Source organism: Gopherus evgoodei, chromosome 18 (assembly GCF_007399415.2).
Source record: "Gopherus evgoodei ecotype Sinaloan lineage chromosome 18, rGopEvg1_v1.p, whole genome shotgun sequence".
NCBI lineage: Eukaryota > Metazoa > Chordata > Testudines > Testudinidae > Gopherus > Gopherus evgoodei.
This window is the reverse complement of record NC_044339.1, coordinates 4,622,480-4,646,334: the sequence shown is the minus strand read 5'-3', so window position 1 is coordinate 4,646,334 and position 23,855 is coordinate 4,622,480. Positions and strand designations below refer to the sequence as shown.

The 23,855-nt window shown below is 52.5% G+C and overlaps 1 protein-coding gene across 4 annotated transcripts in view; it reads right to left on the bottom strand.

The window, feature by feature from the left end:
- Positions 1-1,272: 1,272 nt before the first annotated feature.
- Positions 1,273-23,855, bottom strand: part of EPHB2 (EPH receptor B2) — a 252,580-nt gene continuing 229,997 nt past the window's right edge. For all 4 annotated transcript variants that reach the window (XM_030537589.1, XM_030537591.1, XM_030537590.1 and 1 more), the window contains exons 13-16: positions 21,348-21,497; positions 15,550-15,743; positions 13,032-13,187; positions 1,273-9,540 (exon numbers count right to left, since the gene is read on the bottom strand). In XM_030537589.1, coding sequence (XP_030393449.1) covers positions 9,432-9,540; positions 13,032-13,187; positions 15,550-15,743; positions 21,348-21,497 — 609 coding nt within the window. In that variant the 3' untranslated portion in view covers positions 1,273-9,431. The remainder of the gene's footprint in view (positions 9,541-13,031; positions 13,188-15,549; positions 15,744-21,347; positions 21,498-23,855) is intronic.

The window sequence follows — 23,855 nt, the reverse complement described above, 5'->3', positions numbered from 1 at the left end:
TGAAAGTAGATGCCAACAGGCAAGCCGAGGCATTGCCATTACAATCAGCCATCCTTTCCACTACGGTGTGTCTCTGCCTCCCTACAGCGTTATCTAGATGTGCATTGACGGATTTCCTTATGTGAGAGCAGGTAGTTTCCCCTCTGCATTGCTGACCCTGGCTCTGGGTGCAGAAGCCCTGCAGCAGGGACAGCTGCAGATTCTGCTGGAGTGATATTGGTTGCAATAGTTGCTTTTCTGGTAAACGGACAGCAACATTTGCTCTCTGCGGTTTGTCAGACGCGCACTGAGATATGAGACTGGGTCGACTGCTACAGAAAAGGACGTTGAGTCGCCCAACCCAGCCTAATCTACGTTACAATGAGGTCTTGAGGCTCATGATTATTGCTCACCTTCACTCAGCTCCTCACCTGTATCCCAGAGAACAATGACACCCTCTGGAGCCCGCCATACTGGCTGGGGCCCATTCAAGACACGTCTGATGGCCTCACCCTGAGAGGTGCATTGAAGCCCAGCTCTGATCAGCATCAGCAGGAATTGTGGCTGTTCAAAGTGCTCGTGTCTAGAAGATGGTTGCTACAAAGTAAGCCAAGGCTCTTAGTACAATATTCTGCCTTTCCAAAGCATCTAATGGAGGACGGCAAAGAACATTATTAATTAACTAAGCTCAATGCACTCCTGAGGCACAGAGAGGAGAAATGATTTGCACGAGGTCACAGAGCCGAGACAAGACCCAGAGTACCCAACACCTATCCTAGGTTTAACTACTAAATCACTCTTACGCCTCCCCACTCTCCTGGGCTCAGGGAACTGATTGCGTCACTTCCAGAAAATACATGCCGATTGTGCTTCTTTGCTCGACCTGCAAGCTTCCCTTTCCACTGACCAATCCCACAGTAAAGAGCACGCAGGGCCTGACCCCAGGGTTGGAATTGCAGATCTCCTTCACGCTGGCACTAACCAAGTCCTGCTGCACGCTTGCTCCCCACACACTGCTCCTGACCGGGTGATGGGGAACAGGGCCGGCTCTAGCCATTTCGCTGCCCCAAGCACGGCGGCACGCCGCGGGGGGCGCTCTGCCGCTCGCCGGTCCCGCAGCTCCGGTTGACCTCCCGCAGGCGTTCCTGCGGAGGGTCCGCTGGTCCCGCGGCTCCGGTGGAGCATCTGCAGGCATGCCTGCAGGAGTTCCACCGGAGCCGCGGGACCAGCGGACCCTCCGCCGGGACGCCTGCGGGAGGTCCACCGGAGCTGCCTGCTGCCCTCCCGGCAACCGAAAGAGCACCCCCCGCGGCATGCCGCCCCAAGCACTTGCTTGGCGCGCTGGTGCCTGGAGCTGGCCCTGGTGGGGAAGCATGAGGGCTTAGCTGTGCTGCAGTCATGCAGGAGAAGCCCATGTTCCAGAGCTGGGAGTGCTCAATAATTCACCCCCTGAGAACATGGATCACTATTTGCAAGGTGGCTGGGACAATCTGCTCATTTGTTCATGGGGAGCCTGATGGGCTAGGGCCCCTCCCTGCGGCACAACACTGGCTGGGAAGGGCCCACGGGTGCATAATATTTAAAATAATAATAAGCTGCATCAGCCCTGCTATCCCGACACCCCTTTGGGCTTCCTTGCAGATCCATCCTCCAGGGCAACTTGCTCCCAGAGCGGATGGGCAATGCACGGAGCTGGGGCATGGACGTTACTATGGTTTTGAGGTAGAGCAACCTGGCTTCACTCTTCCATCTGCTTTCCTAGCTGTGTGCATCAACACCAGTGTGCTCTGTGGTACTCTGTGAAGCAAGGAGAGGCTACAAAGAGAAATGGACCAAGGCAGAGAGAAGTTTGGAGCTGGTTTGAGCTGCAGTGAGCTCCGTGCCAGAGGATGAGCCCCAGAGAAGCCAGATTCATGTTTAGCCTCAGACACTGGGCTGGCCAGACCACTCCGCTTTGCAAGGCATTTGGAGGGTGCAAATATTGGTGTCATTCCAATTCTAATGTAAATGAGCCCCTTCGAAAATGGCAGTCAGGGGCTGGATTGGGCTGTGGACCAGCTGTTTTCAAACCCCAGTTCTGCCTGATTCTCCATCCCAGCTGCTAGATGAGGGGTACGGGCTGTTCTGGGGTTGGTCTCTCACTCGCTTTCGTATCTAGCTAGACCCTAGACCTGAGAAACCTCCCCAACAGCATTTCTGTGGAAACCAACACGTTTCCCTGGAGCATTCGATTATTCAATGGAAAAAAGTTTAATCGAATGTTGTTGTCCAGCTTTACCCAGCCTGGGAGAGCACAGCAGCCCCTTGCATAGTTCTAATGGACACGTCAGAATGGCTTGGGGTGGGGGGTGCTACTCTGAATTGCACGTCCCCCCGCCCAGATTGGTCCCCTCGGCCCTCACCCCTTAGAAATTCTTTCCTTAAAATAATAAAATAAAAACCTTTTTCCTACCAGACCCACTTTATGCCTGCTTGGGGGCCCTGTGCTACCCACGCCCTGGGCTGGTGCCCCATCCTCCCTGCCCAACTCCTGTGGGCACTATGGTCCCAGAGGGAGCTCACCTGTCCCAGCTGCTGCTGTGGCATGGCCAGTCCCAAGTGGTCAAAGCTCATGAAATGGGCTCTCAGCAATCCTCAGATTAGAATAAATGCTCAGTGCTCGGCCTGTCTCTGCCTGCTAGCAGGGCACCTTTGAGATCTCCTTTCACAGCGTTTGAGGTCTCCCTCCATGGCTTTAGGGTGACCTGTCACAATGCTTCTCCACAGGTAAGAGCTAGGAATTGCACCTTTGTTTTTGGTTTTGGTTTTAGGAAAGCCCAGATTCTCTCAGAATCCCAGCACTCCAGAAGCTGGGGCTTTAAAAAAAAACACCCGATATTGTGAGACTCGCAATGAACTCATGAACTAGCAACACAGTTTAAAGCTTGAGGTTTGTTCCCACCCGTCGCTCCCAGTGCCAGGCCCAGCAGAGGCAGACTCCTCAGGACCTCAAAGGGCTGTGCAGCATTAATGAAGGAGGGCTCCTCACCCAGCTCTGTAGCACCTCAGGTGCCTGCATGGCTGGAGTGATGATGGGGCAGGTGGGGACAGGGAGTTCAGAATCTGCCCAGTGGCAGGACCAGTCAAAGCATAAAGGAAATGCAAGAAAGTGCCTGGGGATCTGAGCGCCACCGGCCTTCACCCTGGAGGAGGTGGTACGCAGCACCAATTCCCTGCTCCATCTCTCAGCCCCTTGCAGGGTGCTGCAGATGGGATCTGGGAGAAGTGACCCCCCCCCAATGAGGATCCCCTAACTCCTCCTTCCAATCCCACTGGCTCCTCCCCCACAAGACGAAGTGATGATTTGTTCCCAGGTAACCAGGAACTTTGTTCCAAGCGCTTGGTAAACCCAGGTCCAGATTGCTCTGGGGGCAGGGGTAGATTGGAGCTCACAGCTCTGCCCAGCACTCACCACTGCCCAGCATCCAGGCCTGGAGCCTTCAGATCTCCCTGGCTGGCAGGGTGAGCCTGAGGCACACGGAGCCCATCGTGTCCTGCAGGACAGCGCGCCATTGCCTGCATGAACCTGCCAGACGAGGGCACTGCCTGCAGCCTGTTCGCTACATGGAGCTTGCGGGATGTTGTTTGTGGGCTCTCTGATACTCTCCCACATGGGGTCTCTGCACAAGCGCATCCAGAGCTATTCCAAAGGAAAATATTTGTGTGCAGCAACCAGAGATACAATGATACTACAACCCCCTTCCTGCCCACCCCTCTGGGCTCTGGCCTTGGCTCACACCAGCCCCAGGGAGGCCACACACAGACTGACCGTATGGCCTCTTGCTTCACTCAGGATTTCTGCCAAGGCCTCGTGTTGCATTTCCATGCCCTGAGCTGCAGGTTACAACAGGACAGAGGCAAACATGGGCGGGTCCCTTCTGCGGTGAGCTCAGCCACCAACCCACAACAGGGGCTGCGCTTTGACAGTCGCTCAGGCGCTGGCAATACTGTGATGGCTGAAGGACAGGCTTTGCCTCCTCAACCATCTTTCATCCCTCCACTCCCCAGAGACAACCTAGGAAATATTCCAAATCATTTGTCACCCTGCCCTGGAAGTTTCCTTTAGTTCTCTTGCAGCATTATTTGTTACTAAGGACAACAGCATGAGAGAGAATCTTGCATCATTCACCCCACTCCCCCAAGTCAGCACCAACTATTGTGCTGCTTGCTGGAGAGATGATTTTGATGCTACAGATCGGCTGACGCCTGATCTCCGGCAGGGAATCAGGAGCAGGCCCAGCTGAGCTCTCAAAATGCAAGGACTCTGGCTCCACAAAGGCTTCCTTCAGAATACAGAGCATAGGGGAGGAAAGGAAAAGCTGTCCCTCCTCAGCCTCTCTGGGATGTTTCCCAGGAACGGCCAGTGAAGGTAACCTCCCCAGCAGACATGATCCATTGTTGCTGGCAGAGCTGCCCAGACCCAAGAGATGGACTGCACTATGGGTGGCTGCGGTCCTGCCACATTTAGGACCAAACATCCCCTTCCCTTCAGCTGTAACAATGCCTCACCTTTGGAACAACCCTGCATTGGTGAGTTCCTCCCTCTTCCCCGGCTGTTTTACACTCTAGATGGGACCAGCCTCGTGGGTAACTCCTGCCATCTCAGCTAGACTGTGATCTTCTACAATAGTTTTCCATGCAATGACTGTTAAGTGACAAGGTGATCACTGCTCTCCTCTCTGCATTGCACTGGTGATTATGTTATATGCTCTGCTGCAATGGGTCTCCTCTTGCTTACGCTGGTGTAAATCTGAGCTAGTCCAGCGAAGCCACCAGGGCTACCCTGGTGTACAAGTGTAAGGGAGAGTGGGAAGATGCCCTTTTACTTGTGCACCACGACAATTAGCTGATACCGTTATACAATGAATTAATGCTGTTCTGAGCAACAGGCACCCAGCTCCTGGGGTTGCCCCATGCAGGCTGCACTAGTCCTGGAAGTTACTGGTCACTATTTGTGGACGAGTGCTCAGAATACATAAAGAACCTGAGCAGCTCCTCAGCTGGCATCAGTGGGCACAGCCCCTTTGATTTCAGTGGTGTTTGGACTATTGACAGCAATTGAGACCCACAGTTTCTTATCTTTGAGACATGAGACAAAAAGATGAATCCCTGAATGGCGAACCCCAACGGCCCCTATATCTCCATCCTCCACTGCGGCTGAGAGGAAGCAAGTGTTCATGGCAGAACTATAATGAAAGTGCTTCCGAGTTTATTTTTCTTTTACTCCAAAGTAGATCTTGGCCGTTAATTCTACTTACAGGGCTGGAGGTGAAAGCTATGAGTTACTTGTTACGTATGACACCCTTGGGATTCTGGTACGCTGGCACCAGCACCCTCCATCCTGCTCTTTCTGGTCCTTGCTGCTCAGTCATGGGATCTGCACCACAGGTGGGTCATAGCTTGACTTTTTTATTGCTATTTTCAACATAACTTTGGAATTCCAACTTAAGTTCTCCTGCCAGACACCATTATTACTGATGCAAGGTGGGCTGTAGCAGCCGGAAGATGGACTGTGAGAAGCTGGAGGAAGAGAACCCTAGATCTGGAAGCTGGCCTGGACAGCTGGAGGGTAACAGCCAAAATTGAAACAAGCTGACTGACAAACTCAGCAAGATGAAATTGTTAAAACACACACACACAGACACACACCCCACATTGTGTCACAGTGTCCACATTACTTTTTCACTCGTTACCTGCTCTCTGTATGAAGCTGATTTTTGCCACTAGAAGAATGTTTCATAATAGTATGTTTTACACCCATGAAATGCAATTGTTCGGAAGTCACCCCAGTGGCTCTCTGCTTTCCTGGGAGCAGACCCTAACTCCAGAAGCATTACCAGGCAAAGGGAGGGTGAGGACCATTGGACAGCGGCACCTCACGTCCTCAGGAAGAGCTGGAGAGCTGCAGAGAGAAGTGGTGCATTTCTGGCTCATTCTCTGCTAGTTCCAGATAAGCTGTCACAGTGAAGCCTGGTATTAACAGACTAGAAAACATGCACTTCCTGGACTGACACTGTGTGATTTTTGTCCAAGGAAGAAATGAAGCTGCACCTTTCTGCCTTGTACGTGGGTGCCACAGCCAACTACGGCCTCCACTGCTCTGTACAATCCCTTCTTTCACAGTGGGTGGGATTGGGCAGTTAGATGTGTGCAACGCCCGTTGGCTGGTGAAGAGCAGGTTTAGTGCATCAAGACAGAACGTCGCCCAGTGGACACGATCATAAGTCTCCCCAGAGCCCTGTCCGGCTCTGAGGGCTGCAGTGTGGCCACGACTCCTACTCAGTTCATGGAAGCATGTAATGGGTGGCGCAGAACAGTCAAGCACTGTCTGGGAAAGACAGTGCACGCGCATCATGTGATCATTCCAGATGGTTGCCCCACTGGAATTTGCTGGTGGATTTTCTACAGAGGCAGTTCTCCTCGCGCTCAGAAGCTTTCCTTGTGCACAAAGCCGCTGGCTGGCGATGGCTACACGGCTCAGCACGAGCACCCTCGTCCGTACCTTTGGGCGACATTGAGGAGCTCTCCCATGTTAAAATGTAGCATTTGCAGTGGAAGAGAGAGATGCGGCATGAAAGCATTTCTCTTCGCTGCTCTGCTCACCCATCTATTATAGACTGTGTAGGGAGGCCTCCATTTTCCCAGTACCCCCCCTCACTCCCGGCAAACACTAGGAACGCTCCAGCTGACACCACTGTCTCTCGCGTGCCAGTCCTGTAAAGCTAGACCACACCGTTATCAGGTACGGTGCTTGTTAAGCACACGGCCGGTTTACACACACCTCGGTTGAATACACACATAAAGACTGACTTGACTGCATGTCACAACGCAGTGCAGCCAGCTGAGAACCCCAGGAGCCTACAGAACACCTGGCGTTCCTTCAGTCTGCTTCCATTGCTTGTGTCTCACCCCAATCATCAGAGATTGGGCCAAATTCTGCTCTCAGGGAAATCTGGAGCAGGGCCATTCATTTCCGAGTGGCTGCTCTGAATTGACAGAGGTCACTGAGAACTATGGCCCCCGGTCCACAGCACGGCCCAGTTACAGAGGGGCCCAGAATTCCAGTGACCGTTTGGCCGTCAGACCATGTAAAAACCAGGCCCAGTATCTAGACACATTTCAGATGAACAGACCCTTGAGAGGCAGACTTGGCAGTTCTGGCTCCTCCTGCAGTAGCTGTGCCCCGAACACCCCCGAGAGAACAGAGCTAAGCAGAGGGGTGACCCAAAGCTCATTGGGACCTGTCTCCCAGCCCATGTTTTGTCTCCCGGTCAAATCTTAAGGGGAAAACGTTAAGTATTTTGTACAGGGCTTGACAATTTTATAGAGACTCCAGTACAAGCCTGCATGGCGCAGAAGGGTAAGCCGCACACAGGGTTCTATCCACAGCACATGCTTTGCCCTTTTGGCTTTAGCCACTGGAAAATAACCAAGACCAGCTCCATGCGAACAAGTCTTCACGGCCCTGTGCCACTGCACAGCAAAGGTGTTCCTGTACGAATGACACGGTGACACCGGGTGCAGCCCGAGGAATGCCAAGTGACACCGCACATGCCCAGGACACAGGGTGTTGAAAGCTACAAGAGCAAATCCAAGCATTTGCTCTCTTGCACTGCCTACGATTTGTCCAGTGGTATGTACACATACCGGGGGTTTGTTCCGTAACTAAAGCCTCTATGTCAGTTCTTTATAAACCCCCTGACTGACTGGTCGGCCAGTTTGGTCTGAGGAAGGACCTGCCTGCTGTGGCGCCCTTGGCCAACCAGCTTTTGCTGTTTTGGCCTCCCCCAGATGTGGTAGCTGAGAATGAAACCTTTGGCACATGAAGCACCTCCTGAGGCAGGGGGCTGAGCATCTGAGTGCATGGCGTTAGGTATCACAGTGAATGATTTACCACCTGGCCTGTGGCAGCGTCCCTACTCTGAGAAACCTTATGCCAGGATACTGGCTGCTGCTCGTAGTGCATTCCCGCTCCCTCTCTCTGCTGCATGCACCGCATCTTCTTTTGTCACAGCTGGTAGGACCAGCAAAGCTCTTGGTTTCTCACCTCTCTAAGCAGTCCTGTGTCTCCAAAGGGCTCTGATCATGACCTGTGGAATGACCCTTCTTTCCCCATCCACAAACCCCTCCATAATCCTGCCCAGCCCTGCAGCAGCAGCCCCAGCTGGGCAGGTGATTATTTCAGCTGGACACACGGCAGTTATAAACAGCTGTCAGGCAATGGAAATTACAAAATAACAAACGAGCAAAGAGGAGGAAACATGAATATAAAAAATCTTGTCCTTGGCATATTGTCTAGTCGATAAGCTGCAATTCTCCTTACACAGGGAGAAGGTTTAAGTTCTTAAGAGATACGAAGCCGGGAAATGTCAGTTCCTTTTCATAAAAAAACCCAACCAACCAAAAAACAAAATTCATCCCCCAAGCCACAAATTGTTGTAAACAAACAAGGTCAAAGGACAAATCTCCAAACAACGACAACAGAAAAATAAATGGACACGTCAGCATTTGTAATCAAAAACTACTACATACTGTACTTGGGAAGTCTTCTGAGAAAAGTTCATTGGCAACTAGTGAAGTGATCACTAAAAGTCTTGTGCATATGATATGTATGAGACAATGATGCCATTGGAGGGCTGGATGGGCAGACCCCTGGAAAACGCGTCACTCACTAAACCGTTCCATGTCAAGAGAAAATAAGAGCTCTAAAAAGGATTGGTTTCCCCATCCCCCACTCCCAATGGGTTCAATGTTCCTTCTCATCTGCAGAAAAAAAGAAGACTCTTCTTGTCTCAGTTTGTTTATTTTACAAAAATCTTCAGCTTTGCAAAAGTTTGCCACTTTACAGATGCGCTTGGTCCATTACAAGGCAAGAACTTCTCAACTCTCTCTCCCCCTGTGATTTGCCAGCTGGGGGCTTTCGGGGATGACTGCTGGCTGCAGGATGTCCCCAGAGTCACCATCCCAAGGGAGAAAAGGAGGAGCGCTTCCCATGTCTTCACTTGGCTTTCATCTCCTTGACAAAGTCTCTTTGCTCCAGAGGCGTCTGAGCCTGCTGAAGCAGCCTTGTGCAAGAAGGAAATGAAAGGATCTGCTCTTTTATCTCCCTTTGGAGACTCCTGTGGATCTCAGAGCCCTTTTCGAAAATGCCATTGCTTTATTATTATTATTTTTAAAAAATATTTCATAGTTTTCCCAAAATATTTGTCTTCCTTGTTCCCTTTTTTCCATTGCTTAAATTCTAGAAGCTCTTGGCAACTTTTTGTTGTCAGGCTGTTTCTTCCTGTTGCCACGATCCTTAGAGCAGCTGCCTGTCTCTGGTGAATGCAGAACACTCAAGAACTGGAGCTTGGACGTACAGGGGCAAAGGGGAGAAGGGCCTTGAGGAAGAGGAGTGTGAGGACGTGTGAACATCAAACCTCCACAGATTGGATCTGATTCATCTGTGCTCGCATCACTTGGATACTGTTCAGAATTTTCTTCTGATGGCCTGCTAAAGTGACCCCGACTCGCAGAATGTCCCTTTGGAATAAAAACAAACACACAATAAAGGCCAGTAAGGAACCCTGTTCAGACACAGAACAAACCCATACGCTGAACATGCATCTGCAGAGTTTTCTTGAGGAAGCTGGGAGTCTTAGGGTTGCTTCTATTAAACTATTACTACAGAAATGTAACAGGTTAAACTGGATTTGGTCTCTCACTCGGGGCCCCAGGTCTTTGTCTGTTTCTAAGTCTCTCCCTAGCCTACTTCTCCTAGCCTCTGCACTTCCTTTTCGATGGCTGCACTATGCACAGGATGGTCTATGCCACACGCCATATTCAGAACTGACGACTAACAGCTCATTCCTATGTTCAGAACTCAGCAAATCATTGAATCGCAACAAATGACGTGAATTTTGTTGCTGAGGAAAGGTGGAGGACTGACAGCCCTGGAGGATAGGTTCAGCAATGGCTATCAGCCAAGATGGTTGGGGACGCAACCCCGTGCTCTGGGTGTCCCTATGCCTCTGTTTGCCAGAAGTTGGGAGTGAACAACAGGGGATGGATCACTCGATAATTGCTGTTCTGTTCACTCCCTCTGGGGCACCTGGCATTGGCCATTGTCGGAAGACAGGACACTGGTCTAGATGACCATTGGTCTGAGCCAGTGTGGCCGTTCTTATGTCATCTCTCTCTCTCTCATCACATTTCTGTCTTTCAGTTTTCACATCCGTAACACGGAGATCATGACACTGACCTTTCTTTGCAAGGCACTTTGAGGTCTCTGTATGGAAAGCATGACATTATCATTCATTTTTATTATCGTCTGGGTATTCATATGGGTCCCATTGCCATAACGTACATGAATCCGATGGAAGCTGCCCGTGCTGCCCCTCAGCTCCATCCCAAGGGATCCTTCTCTAAGATAGCTGGTCTTTTGCCCTTTTGCTTCTCTAAGGAGTGCGCCAACAAGGATGGCAAATTAGTGCCAGTGGTGGAGATTTTGTGTGTGGGCACCCAGGACCTTCCCACTAGGACTGGGGCCAGCAGCTCATTTCACACAAGCCGCTGCACAACAGTTGGACAGTAATCACCTGTGGTCACTGCCAAGCTGCTGCATCCCGAGTGGGGGCAAGGAGGCCCTGTCCCCTGGTTAATCCTGTATATTTCTCCTGGCCAGGATTTCCACAGCCTGAACCACTGGCTATTAGGGGACTGGTTTTTATCAGAAAAAGTCATGCTTGTGAATTCTATGCCCCTGGTTCTACACAAGTCCCAGTGAAGCAGGGGGCTGGGACTACGAAGGACGTATTACTGTTGGTGGTGAATTCACTGTTGTAAATCAGACGCTCTCCACAGACTGTTGTCACACTACTGCCTGGACATGTAGGGGCCAACCACAAGTGACAAGGGACTGCAAGACAATTCCTCCAGCACAGGAGCTATGTAGGGCTGCTTGCATTGGCCTTCTGATACCTCCAGTCACAAGCCAAGGGTGAGTGGGGGCAGGAGAGTTATGTGCCAATAGCAGAGAACGGAGGAGGCTGCCCCACGTTTAAGCAGCCCTGTGCCTGTGCCTTCTGAGACAGCCCTATGTGTGGGACTCCTAACACAGTGGTACCCCAAGGCCCCAGCAGCCCTGGTATTCCCCAGAGTTTCAGACAACATCCTCTGTGCTACCCTCCAGAAGCAAAGCTGGCTTCTGGATGGCGGGCTCCGCATGGACCTCCCTCCCCTCCTGCACAGATAGATACTGATGCTCAGGCTCCCAGCACCCTTTATTGCACCACAAGACCCAAAACAGGCATCTCTAAAACCCTCAGCTCCCAGCGCCCTGCCCCACCCTAGTCTCTGCTCTCCTGCTGGAATCTGTAGGGTGGGCAGACTTGCTCAGGGAACTGTCTGCTCTCACCTATGCTTTCCAGCTGACATGTTGATGAGCAATCTGATTTCCTGCCGTGTTCACAGGGAGAGAAAGGGTCTCCCTCCCTTTCACAGCGGATTTTGATATTTCAACCTGTGGTTTCATTCTGATTACAAACTAAGCTCCAAAAATGTGAAATTCTCCACAAAAGGGAACGGAGCGACGCTTGCCTCATGGGCTGCTCTAGAGATGTTGACCCTGGGGGCCCGGCTAGGATGCAAGTGGGGGAGCCATGAAATCTGGAAGCTACTGAGGACCCAGGAGGCAAACCTGGTGGGGAACTTGGCAGGTTTCAAAACCTGCGTGGGCAAAGTTAGAACTTTGGCAAAACTGAACCAAGCCCATGAAATGTTTCAAATTCACTGAATCAGCGACCAGCTCTGTATATACGGTCACCTGCAGCTTCCCTGCCCAGCGACATGGAGAAGGCCGAGTTTGGATATTGGACATGCTGTGAAGACCAGTCACCTGTTCGGCAGAGCTTTGGGGTCAGAGTGCTGACACCATGTGCCTCAGCTTGTCGACCAGTGCTCCTTCCCTACCCAGAGCCTCCCTCTCGCCCTCCTTCTGCTGCTCTGATTGTCCTAGGGCACCTGTTACTGCTGTTTCTAAGCTCCGCCTGTAGGCTTCTTAAGCCATCTCTAGCAGTCCGTGGAGCTGCTGTGGAAACATGGACACACTCAGAACGGTCCTATGGATATTTCCAGGCAAAGAACAAAAAGAAAAAACCCCGAACAGAAAGGTCAGTTTGGCTGGTTGGCTGGATGGGTTTCGACTCAGCATCAGCTGTAAGTGTGCTCACCTGCAGGCTGCCCTGCCCCAGACCCATAAGAAAACAAAGCATTCCAGTGCTTCCCGACAGCTTTACCGCATGGGTCATTAATTCCACTGTCTCCGGCAGGGCCTCCAAAGTTTGATGCACCTAGCCACAAATCTTTTAATAGACATATCGAGGCCCTAAGGGATTCCAGCAGCCCGCAGTCCACTGGAGCTGGCATTTCAGCAGCCTGCTCGTCTCTGGAGAGCCTACTCCATTTTTGTTACTGTTGGATGGGGGTTGGGAGAATACCATTGTTTCTAAGGTGTTCAGGGTTATTTGGAATGAACGGGAGACCATCCTTGCTCTCAGAGTCCTTTTTCAGGGAGCGACTTGTATGCAATATGCACATGCTTGTCAGCAATGAATCCACTGGGGTCATGGCATCCCAAAGTGCCCTCCAGTGGCAGGGGAACTGCCTGGTGCCTGCCTGTAATCTTTACTGTTTCCCCTTGACATTGTTGTGCTAGTTATGGGGTTTGGAGAGCCCCATACAGAACTGCATCTTCATAGGAGGGAGAAAACCAATCGGACAGCAGGGAGACAAATGGTGTAGAAATATCTACTAGACAGATACTCAGCCCACGGATTAAAGAGGAAAGGCGGGACTGGAAAAGATTAGAAATGACGGGGGGGGGGTTCTTTTCTTTTTCAGGCAAAAAATTATTAATGTTGCATAACAATAAGATTAATATAAAGCTCAGAAACCTCAAATCTGAAAATGGCCAATTGTTGCAAGATCCCTGAGGTCTTTGCTTCTGTTTTGTGACTACTGCTCTTGGCACTTACTCCATGGTCATCTGTGACACCACGTCAAAGGTGGTAAAGCCGGCACTGGCAAAGCTCTCCTTGTACTGGCCCATCTTGATGGCATCCAGCCATTCATCCACTGTGTTGAAACTGGTGTAATCGGGGATTGTGCGGTCCAGTAAAGGGAGGTTAATCCTGAAAGAGAGAGACAGAAAATGAGCAGAAGATAGTGGCACCCTGTGAGGGGCTTTCTTTACCCTTTGGTGGCTGTGGAAGATGGGGCAAACCCTGGAACGCGCCTGCAGCGAGTTCATTCACCGTCTGTCCCTGTGTAGATGACTTTACCCAAGTGTGGAACAACTGTACAGAGTGAGTTTGCGGGGCTGGATAAAATCTTACCCTTCCCTCCCCCTAGCAGCTCAAATCTAGATTGATCATAGGGAACAAATATTTAACAATGGCCTCTTTAATCTAGCAGAGAAACATGTAACATGATGGAACATAATGGCTGGAAGCTGAAGCTAGAACAATTCAGACTGGACATAAGTTGTAACAGTGAGAGTAATTAACCCCCACTGCAACAATTTACCAAGGGTTATGGTGAATTCTTCATCACTGATCCTTTTAAAATCAAGACTGGATTTTTTTCTACACAATGTGCTCTAGGAATTAGTTGGGCAATGACCTATGATGTGTGTTATACGGAGGGTCAGAGAAGATGACAGAACAAGGAGTAATGGTCTCAAGTTGCAGTGGGGGAGGTTTAGGTTGGATATTAGGAAACACTGTTTCACTAGGAGGGTGGTGAAGCACTGGAATGGGTTCCCTAGGGAGGTGGTGGAGTCTCCTTCCTTAGAGGTTTTTAAGGTCAGGCTTGACAAAGCCCTGGCTGGGATGATTTAGTTGGGGATTGGTCCTGCTTTGAGTCCTGGTCCTGGACCAACCTTGGTCCTGGTTGGACTAGATGACCTCCTGAGGTCCCTTCCGACCCTGATATTCTATGATTACAGGGGTCTCTTCTGGCTTTGTAATCAACAACTCTATTAATCTAAGCATATGATGGGGATCTGGATGCTAGCCCCAGTTCTACCACTGATTTACTATGTGGTTGTGGGTATATTGCTTCCCTTCTCTTTCTCAATTTTCCCATCTGTGAAATGGGGACAATAGTACTGAACTCTTGGGTGGGGGGAGGGGTGTCGAGAGGTATGTCTGCACAGGGCTCTGGGGAGCTCTGCTCAGAGGAGCAGTAGAAATGAATACAATTGTTATACCCCTAAAGAGGATCCCTAGTTTTAGTTGTAACAAAGCAGACCTGTGAGGATAACAATTCATAATAAGTCAGTAGCATCTGCAGAGTCACTCACATCCTACTGCCTCCCCACACTTCCGTCTCCTGTCTACACAGTATCTTGTGGCTCCAGCACCCTCCTTCTAGCTCTTCACAGGCTGCACTTGACTGTATGCTGGTGCCAGCCTATGATGCTATCTGTGGGGCTGCGGCTGCGTTAAGCGAGCTCCCCCCAGGGCCAATCACTAACGAGAACTGGTATTGCAGGGCTGCAGATGTCCTCAGCTTATTAAGGCCTCACTCTCTTTGTTTTGCTCTGAGAAGAGGCCAAGTGCCTGTAACGTCTGTATTATTCCTGACAAACAGATCTGCCTGGGAAGTGCCAAAGTCTGTTTGCCCCTTCAGGGAGCCTGGGGAGGTTAAGTGGGTGGGTGGCACTGAGGAGGACTAGCCAAGCACTTCCTCCCAGGGACGGGAGCTGGGGGCTCTTGGGGTACAGGGAAGAAGGAAAAAACAAAAGTGAGGGAGCTGCAGAAGTCCTAAACGGCAACTGGAACGCTCTAGCTCCTCGACTGAACCAGGTCAGGTTTCCTCCTGGGTCCTGCCCAGCTCAGACCTCCGTGCCAACCTCCCTCTCCTGCCCAAACAAGACATCCAGCCCCAATACCAGCTGCTCCCTCATGACACAAAATCAGAGTCGGGAAAGTTCTGTTATTTCCCTTCTCCTTGTCAGCTTTTTGCAAACCCACCCCCTTATCAAGGGCCTTTCGTCTTGCATCTGGGCCGTGACAGGTTGAAAAGGCAGCACGCTGCCACAAACGGTATCTGGATTCCTGACACTGCACGCGTCTCCTCCCCAGGATATCTTCTACGCATGCTCACAAGGAACTCGGGCCATGTAATGGATCCATTGCTTGGCAAAGGCCAGTGTCTGGACTAGAACCTGAGTCCTTGGTTTTCTAAGAGAGCTTAAAAATGCTGCCCAGTGAGCTGAAGCCTGTGGAAACCTCCTTCTATTCTCCCAGTTTTCTGTAACGCATGGCTCAGGACATGTTACAGAGGAGGTCATGTGCACTGTTAATCCCGGCCAAATGGAGGTGCATCTGCTCCACTTACCAGAAGGCACCGCTACTTGTAGATAATGGAAATGGCCAGGAATACCTTCAGCTGAATGTCTGAGATTTCAGTCTGGTGTGGACGCAGAACCTGCCATCGATGGAGTTCTGTTTGAAAGAGAAGCTCAAAGGTGACAGAAGAGATACCTACCCAGAGGAGAGGGGTGCCATGGCTTTCAGGCTATTGGGGTTTCGGATCATTTTGTCTAACGTGTTGACAATCTGCCCGAATTTGGGCCTGTGGTTCCGGTCCTTCTGCCAACAGTCGAGCATTAGCTGGTGCAAGGCGTTGGGGCAGTCCATGGGAGGGGGCAGCCGATAATCCTGCTCTATCGCATTTATCACCTGCAAGACAAGCCACAGCGAGAAGGTCAGTGCAGTGGGAGTAGCCAGGAGGAGTGGGACAGTGCAAATATCATGTGCCAAGGAAGTGTCCGCTGAGTTCGCATTGTTCATCATCTCGTCTTCAGGGAGTGACAGGCATGGACAGCCTCAGACCACAGGGGCTGGGGTCCCTCTGTCGCACTGAATCACCTGTGACTTACCTCTGCTAACACGAGCAGACCAGTTATCGTCATAGTAATGACACCCAGGGTGGGAAGGAAACGAAGGAAACACCTGGTTTGCTCCCTGGCCCCATCCATGGAACGGAGCCTGAGGCGCAGACCTGGGTTACTGATGGGGCAGCTCTGCCACATGTCCCCTCCCCTCCTGGTAGTGCTTTCTGCTCCCTCCATCCTAATGGTCCCCTGCCTTTCTGTGCAGCGGTGCCACTTTATCAGACTGGGCTGTACTGACCACTCAGCTGTGTGCACTTCGGGTATGTCCACACTGCAGCTAGACGCCCATGGCTGGCCCATGCCAGCCAACTCAGGGGCTGTGGGGCTGGCTTGCAGGGCTCAGGCTGGATCCTGGGCTCTAGGACCCTGTGGGCTTGAAGGGTCCCAGAGCAAGGGCTGCAGCCTGAGCCTGGCAGTCTACACGGCAATGAAACAGCCCTGCAGCCCGAGCCCTCTGGCACGGTCCAGCCGCAGGTTGTTATTCGCAGTGTAGACACACCCGAAGCTCCAACGTGGGTAACAGAATGGGGAGGGGAAGGATGCAGTGGGTCACCCACGGAGCAGAGGCTAGAAAACCTGTCACAAAAGCCTGCAAGAACACAGCTGGCAGATTGGCTCGTGCTTAGGAGCTGCTGCTCGGTTGCCTCTTTGGCTTCTCCATGTGCCCATGTCTGTCTGGGGGATGCTGGGCCTCTCCGTGCATATACTGGACCTACATGCATCCCCAGACCCAGCAGGCCTTCCCCTAGGAACATCCTGCCCCTTTCCTCTGCCACCACTGGCAGTGTCCTGCACCTGGCCAGGGTGACGCGGGTGCACAGGAATAAGGAGGCTGCTCTAATGCGGTGTGGTCTGCTCAGAGGGCAGCCTGTTCCTCTCACAGCTGTGCAGCGAGGAAGGCTTCTGGGAAGCTCTCCTGTCTCAACCCCCCGGGGCATCCCCTGGGTTGTGCTCTGGGGTACAGCACTAGCTGGTCACCGACAAGACCCGAAGAGGAGACAAAGCGGTGGGCACTACAGAGCAGGTTGCTCTGGCTCCGGACAAGAGCCCCTGGTGCCGACCAAAAGAAATGTCAGTGTCTCAGAGCCTGCAGTCAGCTACTGCACTTGCCTAGCAGTGAGAGAGAAGGAGGGGCTCACCCCAGAGGTGACAATAGAAAGGTCACGCACCTAACGCTAAGGATTGTTTAGCTGCGTGAGAACAGCAACTCGCCATATACAATGCACACAATACAATGCAACTCATTCCCTGCTCTGGAGAGAGGCCCTGAATGAGAACAACAGGGATACAGCAAGTCAGGATTCAGGCATAGCCGTGTGGGGAGCCCAGAACTGGAGGAGCAGTGGAAGGGTGGGAGATCAGGTCCAAAGTACAGGGTCAAATACGTGTGTGCATGCACTGATCTGCAAGATAAGGCTTGGAAGAGCAGGGGGCTTCCAGTCATAACTGAAGGGCATTGGCAGAGCTGGAGGTGTGTAAGGGGAATCCAGAGCTGGAATAGCAGGCAGGATGGAGGGGTACCACGGAGCTGCACATCTCTGTGGTGAGCCAAGGACTGGAATAGCAGGGGGGCTGCCAGGCAGCACTGAGGGGCATTGGCTGAGCCCCGGGCTGGGTGCAGGGTGGGGCTGAAGTGCATGGACAGGGCTGCATGCAGGGAGAGTTCAGCGCTCACTACAATGCTGCTGGGACATGCCTTCCGTCCTCACAAAGGCTAAACTGTGTCTGGGTCCCACAAGCCCCTCGCCCACCATTCCAAGAGGCAGCACTGGCCGGTGTTAGGAGGTGCCCACTCAGCCTATCCAGGTCTAACCTGAGGAATCGCTAGTGGGCTCTTGGCTCCTGGTCAGGGGCTGGAGAAAACCCTCTCCTGAGAGATGTGAACTGTCCCCTCTCCCCACTCTCTCTCCAGCCGAGACAGAAAGGAGGGAAGGGAGTGCACGGGGCTGGGGACAGTCATCAATCACACAGGCATCAGGCTCTTGGATCTGGCATTGACCCAGCAAATCCCCAGTAAAGCACCGGCCCAGCTGCCAGCCCTGAGCTCTCTGCCTCATCTCCTCTTCCTGGCTCCTCCCGGCTCTCACGAGGCTAATCTGCAGTGGGCAGACAGCACGTTTTCAGCTCACGTGAAGGATCTCTAGCAATTTGGAGCAACGTCTCAGGTTTTGAAGTTTGTTGCTATCTGCACTGGAATGAAAGCCAAATCTTTTGACTGGAGCTGCAGTCTCACTTTGGGAAGATTTTTTGGGTCCAGGGCTTCGCAGTTACTTCTGACCAGACAGACACTAACTCAGGCGCTGGCCTGGGATGTGGCAGACCCAGCTCCAAAGGTCTACTCGGCTGGGTTCAGATCAGAGCTTTTGTCACGGATTATGCTGAGTTGGGCTGAGCACGCCCAAGGCCAGTGCCCCAACCACAAGGCTATAGCCTGGTCAGAAATGAGTCACCTCTGACTGCCAGAACCTGGGACTGGACAACAGGGGTTGGCTCACTCAACAATTGCCCTGTTCAGATCATTCCCTCTGAAACACCTGGCATTGGCCACTGTCAGAGACCAGATATTGGGTTAGATGGACCACTGGTCTGACCCAGTCTGGCTGTTCTTGAGTTCTTATAGAGCTCTGGACTGGTGAAAACTGACATGCCTCTGAACAATGTTTTGGCTTTGCCAGAAATATTCCGACCAGCTCTGCGCCCATCCCTCAGCAGGTGAGAGGCAGGAAGGGAGCTGGGGTCTCTCTCCCTGGGAAGGAGGGCTGTGGCCTCCAGACATAACGGAGTTCTTGTGAGCACCTACACTGGGGACGAGGTTCCCAGGCACTCTCCAGGATGGTTGTGGCCCAGGGAGAGGGAAATGCTGGGCATAGAAGGATGTGTTGGATCGTGCAGTCGGACATTGGTTACACCAGTGTTAACTGGGAAGCCATTTGCAGTGCACAACAAATACCACTTTACCAAGTCTGACTTATGAACAATGCTATGTATCCTTAAGTGCCACTTGTTGATGCGCTTTCTATTAGCTAATTACACATTCCCATATCTACAGATAACTCTCCTGGGACACCCTAAAGGGGGAGTGTTTGGTGAACTATTCTGTCCAGAAGAGAGGAACTGGGGGAGTGGCTGCATTTCCCCAATGAGGAGGTGTAAATCACAGCTATGTGCCTGCACTGGGATAAGGGGGCAGAGCCCAGGGGAATCTCCAGGTCCCAGAGTAAGTGACACACACACTGGGGCCTGCATCTTGCACTAATGCCCGTTTGCCCGCCAAGGATGGAAACAGCTGACTGCATACATCAATCTGCCGTCACCAGCCAGAATTACTGCCAGCTCGTGCAGAGTGCAGGGTATAAGAATGGCCTGGGAGGAACGGCTCTGCGAATGGGTTTAGCAGGAAAAGCACAGGCCTGGGGCTCCCACAGAAGGCCGGTCGAGTCCTGATGCTCGCGGTGAGGGAATGTCCCAGGCCAGAAGGCCTTTACAGCGGCGAATAATTCCATTCTCCGGTGCTCTGTGCAGGGGATCTTCTGATCTTCAGCGTCATTGCCTGGCAGTGACTGTCCCCAGCTGCGGATCCTTCACAAGGCAGAGCCTTATTGCGAAGCCCGTGCTAGTTCCCGGGAGCTGATGGGTCTCAGTACAGGATTAGACTCTCATGCGACTCCCAGGAGGGAAGAAGGGGCAAGGCATCTGTGATGGGGTTTATGGTAAGAGGAGTGGTGGAGTAGCGTGGGCCAAGACGACCTGGCCCTCAGCAGCTGCCCAGCATGTTCCCTAGGGAGGACGGGCTTAAAGGGAGCTCCGGCATGGGGGAGGAGAGTTGCTGCAGCTGCTGAGGCAGAACTATCTACAGGGGAAGGACAGGGCTGCCAACTTTCTAACTGCACAAACCCGAATGCCCTCGCCCCACCCCCTGTGCCCCCCGCCCTGCCCCACCCCTTCTCAGAGGCCCCGCCCCCACTCTCTCCATTGCTTGCTCTCCCTCATTCTCACTCACTTTCACTGGCCTGGGGCAGGTATGCGGGAGGGGGGGTGGGCTTTGGGGTGGAGGTGAAGGGTTTGGGGTGCAGCAGGAGGCTGGGGCCGAGGGGTTCGGAGTGATGGAATGGGCTCAGAGCTGGGGCAGGGGATTAGGGTTAGGGTATGGGCTCTGAGGTGGGGCCAGGGATGAGGAGTTTGGGGTGCAGAAGAGGGTGCAGGCTCTGGGAGAAAGTGTGGGTGTGGGAGTGGGCTCAGGGCTGGGATGGGGAGCAGGAAGGGATGCGGGCTCCAGGAGGGAGTTTGGGTGTGGGAGAGGCATCAGGGCTGGGGCAGGGGGTTGGGGGGCAGGGTGTGGGCTTCAAAAGGGGGCTCAGGGCTGGGATGGGGTGCCAGAGGAGGTGAGGGGTGCAGGCTCTGGGAGGGAGTTAGGGTGCAGGAGGGGGTTCTGACTTGGGGCAGGGGTTCAGGGTGTGGGAGGGAGTTCGGGGTGCGGGCTCCAGCCGGATGGTGCTTACCACAGGTGGCTGCTGCTCAGCAGTGCAGCAGGGCTAAGACTGGCTCCACGCCTGCCCTGGCTCTGCACGGCTCCTGGAAGCAGCCACCATATCCGGCTCCTAGGCACAGAGCAGCCAGGGGCTCTGCGTGGTGCCTGCCCCCGCAGCTCTGATTGGCCGCAGTTCCCAGCCAATGGGAGCTCAGGGCAGGGGCAGCATGTACCGAGGAGCCGGACATGGCGGCTGCTTCTGGGGAGTGGCACAGAGCCAGGACAGGCAGGAGCCTGCCTTAGCGCCGCTGCACTGCTGACCGGACTTTTAGTGGGCTGGTCAGCGGTGCTGACTGAAGCCATCAGGGTCCCTTTTCAACCCGGCGTTCCGGCTGAAAACTGGACGTCTGGCAACCCGAACCATGACTGTGAGTAAGACTTGGCTGGGATCGCCCTCCCCTCAGACTAGGGGGACCCACAATTGGACTCTGAGGGTGAGCTGGGAAGCAGCTGCCCCCCTCCCTGAATGAAACCCCGAACTAATGAGATTTGGGCTGCCTATGGGAGATCCCCCCGCACCCAAAGTGCCCCCTCTCACCTCTGACATGCTCCCTACTCTAGAGTTTGCCAGGGACAGCAGTTTAGGATGCTTTTGTCGGCCCTATGCTACTTCTGAGCTGGAGGAATTCTCCTCTGTCCCCGTGTATCTCCTCTATGGCTCCTGCACCTAGCCTGAGTGAAGGTCAGAGCCAGCCCTATTGTCTCTACCAAAGGATTTGGCCATGAAGATAACTCTCATGGCCAGAGAATCCCCCCAGCATGCTACAGACTAAGTTCAGCCAGAACCATGTAGGGTTCTTTGCCTTTTCCATGCCTACGGCTGATTTCAATGTTTCCACCACATCTCTCTTGATAACTTACATCTTGATTGGTCATATCCCAGTAGGGCCGCTCCCCATAGGACATCACCTCCCACATGACTATGCCATAGCTCCACACGTCGCTGGCTGAGGTGAATTTCCTATACTGAATTGCTTCGGGCGCCGTCCACCGGATTGGGATCTTCCCACCCTGCAGGCAAGGAACAGAGAGAAGGAGAGTGAAAGAAAGAAAGAAGGATGCGATCTGGAGTATTTGCATACAATGAACCGGTGAAATGGAGCCGCTGGGCCTGATAACTAGAATTCTGAGCAATGAAATGACTAATGTGCCAGACTTCCTCGACCAGAATTTACCCCTCTCCACACTTACACAAATCAGTGCTTCTATGCAGCGTTAGACAAGGACTGTCCTTTTGAAACCAGTGGACATGAATCAATGTATTCCTCCCTGTCTTGCAAGAAGGATGAAGCCTGGAGCTGCTCTGACTCTGCAGGCTGCCTACAAACAGCTGTGATCTCTGGACTCCTGCAATACCTAAGGCCTGTTGTGCCAATAGATTCATTTGAAGAAAAATTAGTATGTAAAAATATGGAGAATCCTGAGTTTCTCTCCATCCTCTTGCTGTCAGCTAGTTATCCCAGTGGAAGGATAAAAGCAGATATTTAAAAGATGTCCTGTTTAATTGTTCAAGATTTTTGGAATGCATGATACTCCTGGAGCTAGAGTTCCCATGCTGGAAGATTTGTGGCTATCTTTTTATTATACAGGGTCCTCCTATAGGCCCAGATTCTGTTGTTACCCTCATGTAAACAGAGTAAATGCATTGGAGTCATGATTGGTTTAAGTTGGTTGAAGTGAGACAGATCTGGCCCATGTGAAGAATTACCTACTGCCTCTTACTAGGGGTCCTGTTAGGTGAAACAGCCTCAGACCACTACAGATGCTAGACACAGTAACTGTACAATTACCCCAAATACCCATTGTGGCCTGATAAGACACACTGAACTTCAGATAAAATGAGAAGCTTTTCGGATTGGGCTTGAGCAGAGAAGGTGCCCCAAGAGGGACTGGATGCAGTGTGAGTGCTCAAGGACCCAGGCTGGGAACAAGGAAGTTCCAGAGGCCTAGACAGAGAACTTCATCCTAGCATCTTCCAGCCATACCAGGCAAATACTATTGGCCAGCACTGCGTTCCTGTAAAACACAACACTCCTCTCTGCAGGGCAGGTGACATTCCCATGCTTCAGGGCTGTTGTTACCAGCAGAGTCACCCCGGGCCCAATTCATGTCCATTTTAGAACTTCTCCGATCCAGCTGTTACGTGTGCCAGGAGCAGAGCCGGCTTTAGGAAGTGCGGGGCCCAATTCGAACAGTTTTGACGGGGCCCCGGCAGGGAAGACAAAAAAAACCAAACAAACATGTAAAAAAAAACAACATGTGGGACTTGTACTCACCGGGCGGTGCTCCGAGTCTTTGGCGGCACTTCGGCGGTGGGTCCTTCACTCGCTCCAGATGTTCGGTGGCACTGAAGGACCTGCTGCCGAAGTGCCGCCGAAGACCCAGAACAAGCAAAGGACCCACCGCTGAAGTGCTGCTGAAGACCCGGAGCGCCGCCAGGTGAGTAAAAATTAAAAAGGCGCCGCTAGCCAGGGAAAGATTCTCACTGGGCGTGGGGCCCTCTTAGGCGCGGGGCCCAATTTGGAGGAATTGGTGGAATTGGCCTAAAGCCAGCCCTGGCCAGGAGGTGATGGCACACAGGCATGGGGTGTGCATGTGCTATCCCTCTCCCTTCCGACAGGCCTGCTCCTCATGGTGCGCCAGCCACGCAGAGCAGGAGAGCATGGCAACGAACGGGGGCATGAACCATTGCCCTAAGTGAGAGCATTTCCCTGAACCGCTACCGTGACAACCACTCACCCTTACAGGGGTGGGCCCAGAATTCATGATCAGATGCAAGTCCACTTAGCCCAGGTCTGATCCGCTGCCCTGTGCTCGCATCTCTACAGAGAGGGAAACAGGCCTTGCTTACACTAGCTAGGAAAGAGTCCCAATCGCTGGCGGTCTTCTGAATGTCTCTGGTAATCAGACCCTTCAGCTGTCTCTCTTGCTGCATGAGAGGCATCACAGGGAGTAGTAACACTCCCAAAAATCTGGATGGATGGAACGGTTCCTGCTACAAAGGCAGATGGTTACAGCCATGGCCACCTCCTCTAAAAAACTGTTGCTGGATCGTTCCTTGAAGAAGAGAGTGAAAGAGGAGCTGTGACTCTAACTGCAGGTCTTCGCTACCCGCCGGATCGGTGGGTTGGGATCGATCTATTGGGGATCAATTTATCACATCTCGTCTAGACGCGGATAAATTGATCCCTGAACGCACCCCCCGTCGACTCCGGAACTCCAGCTCTCGAGAGGCGGAAGCGGAGTCGACAGGGGAGTGGCAACGGTCGACTCACTGCCATCCTCATGGCCAGGTAAATCAACCTAAGATATGCTGACTTCTTATCGTATCTTAGGTCGACCCACTCCAATGTAGACCAGGGCTAAGAC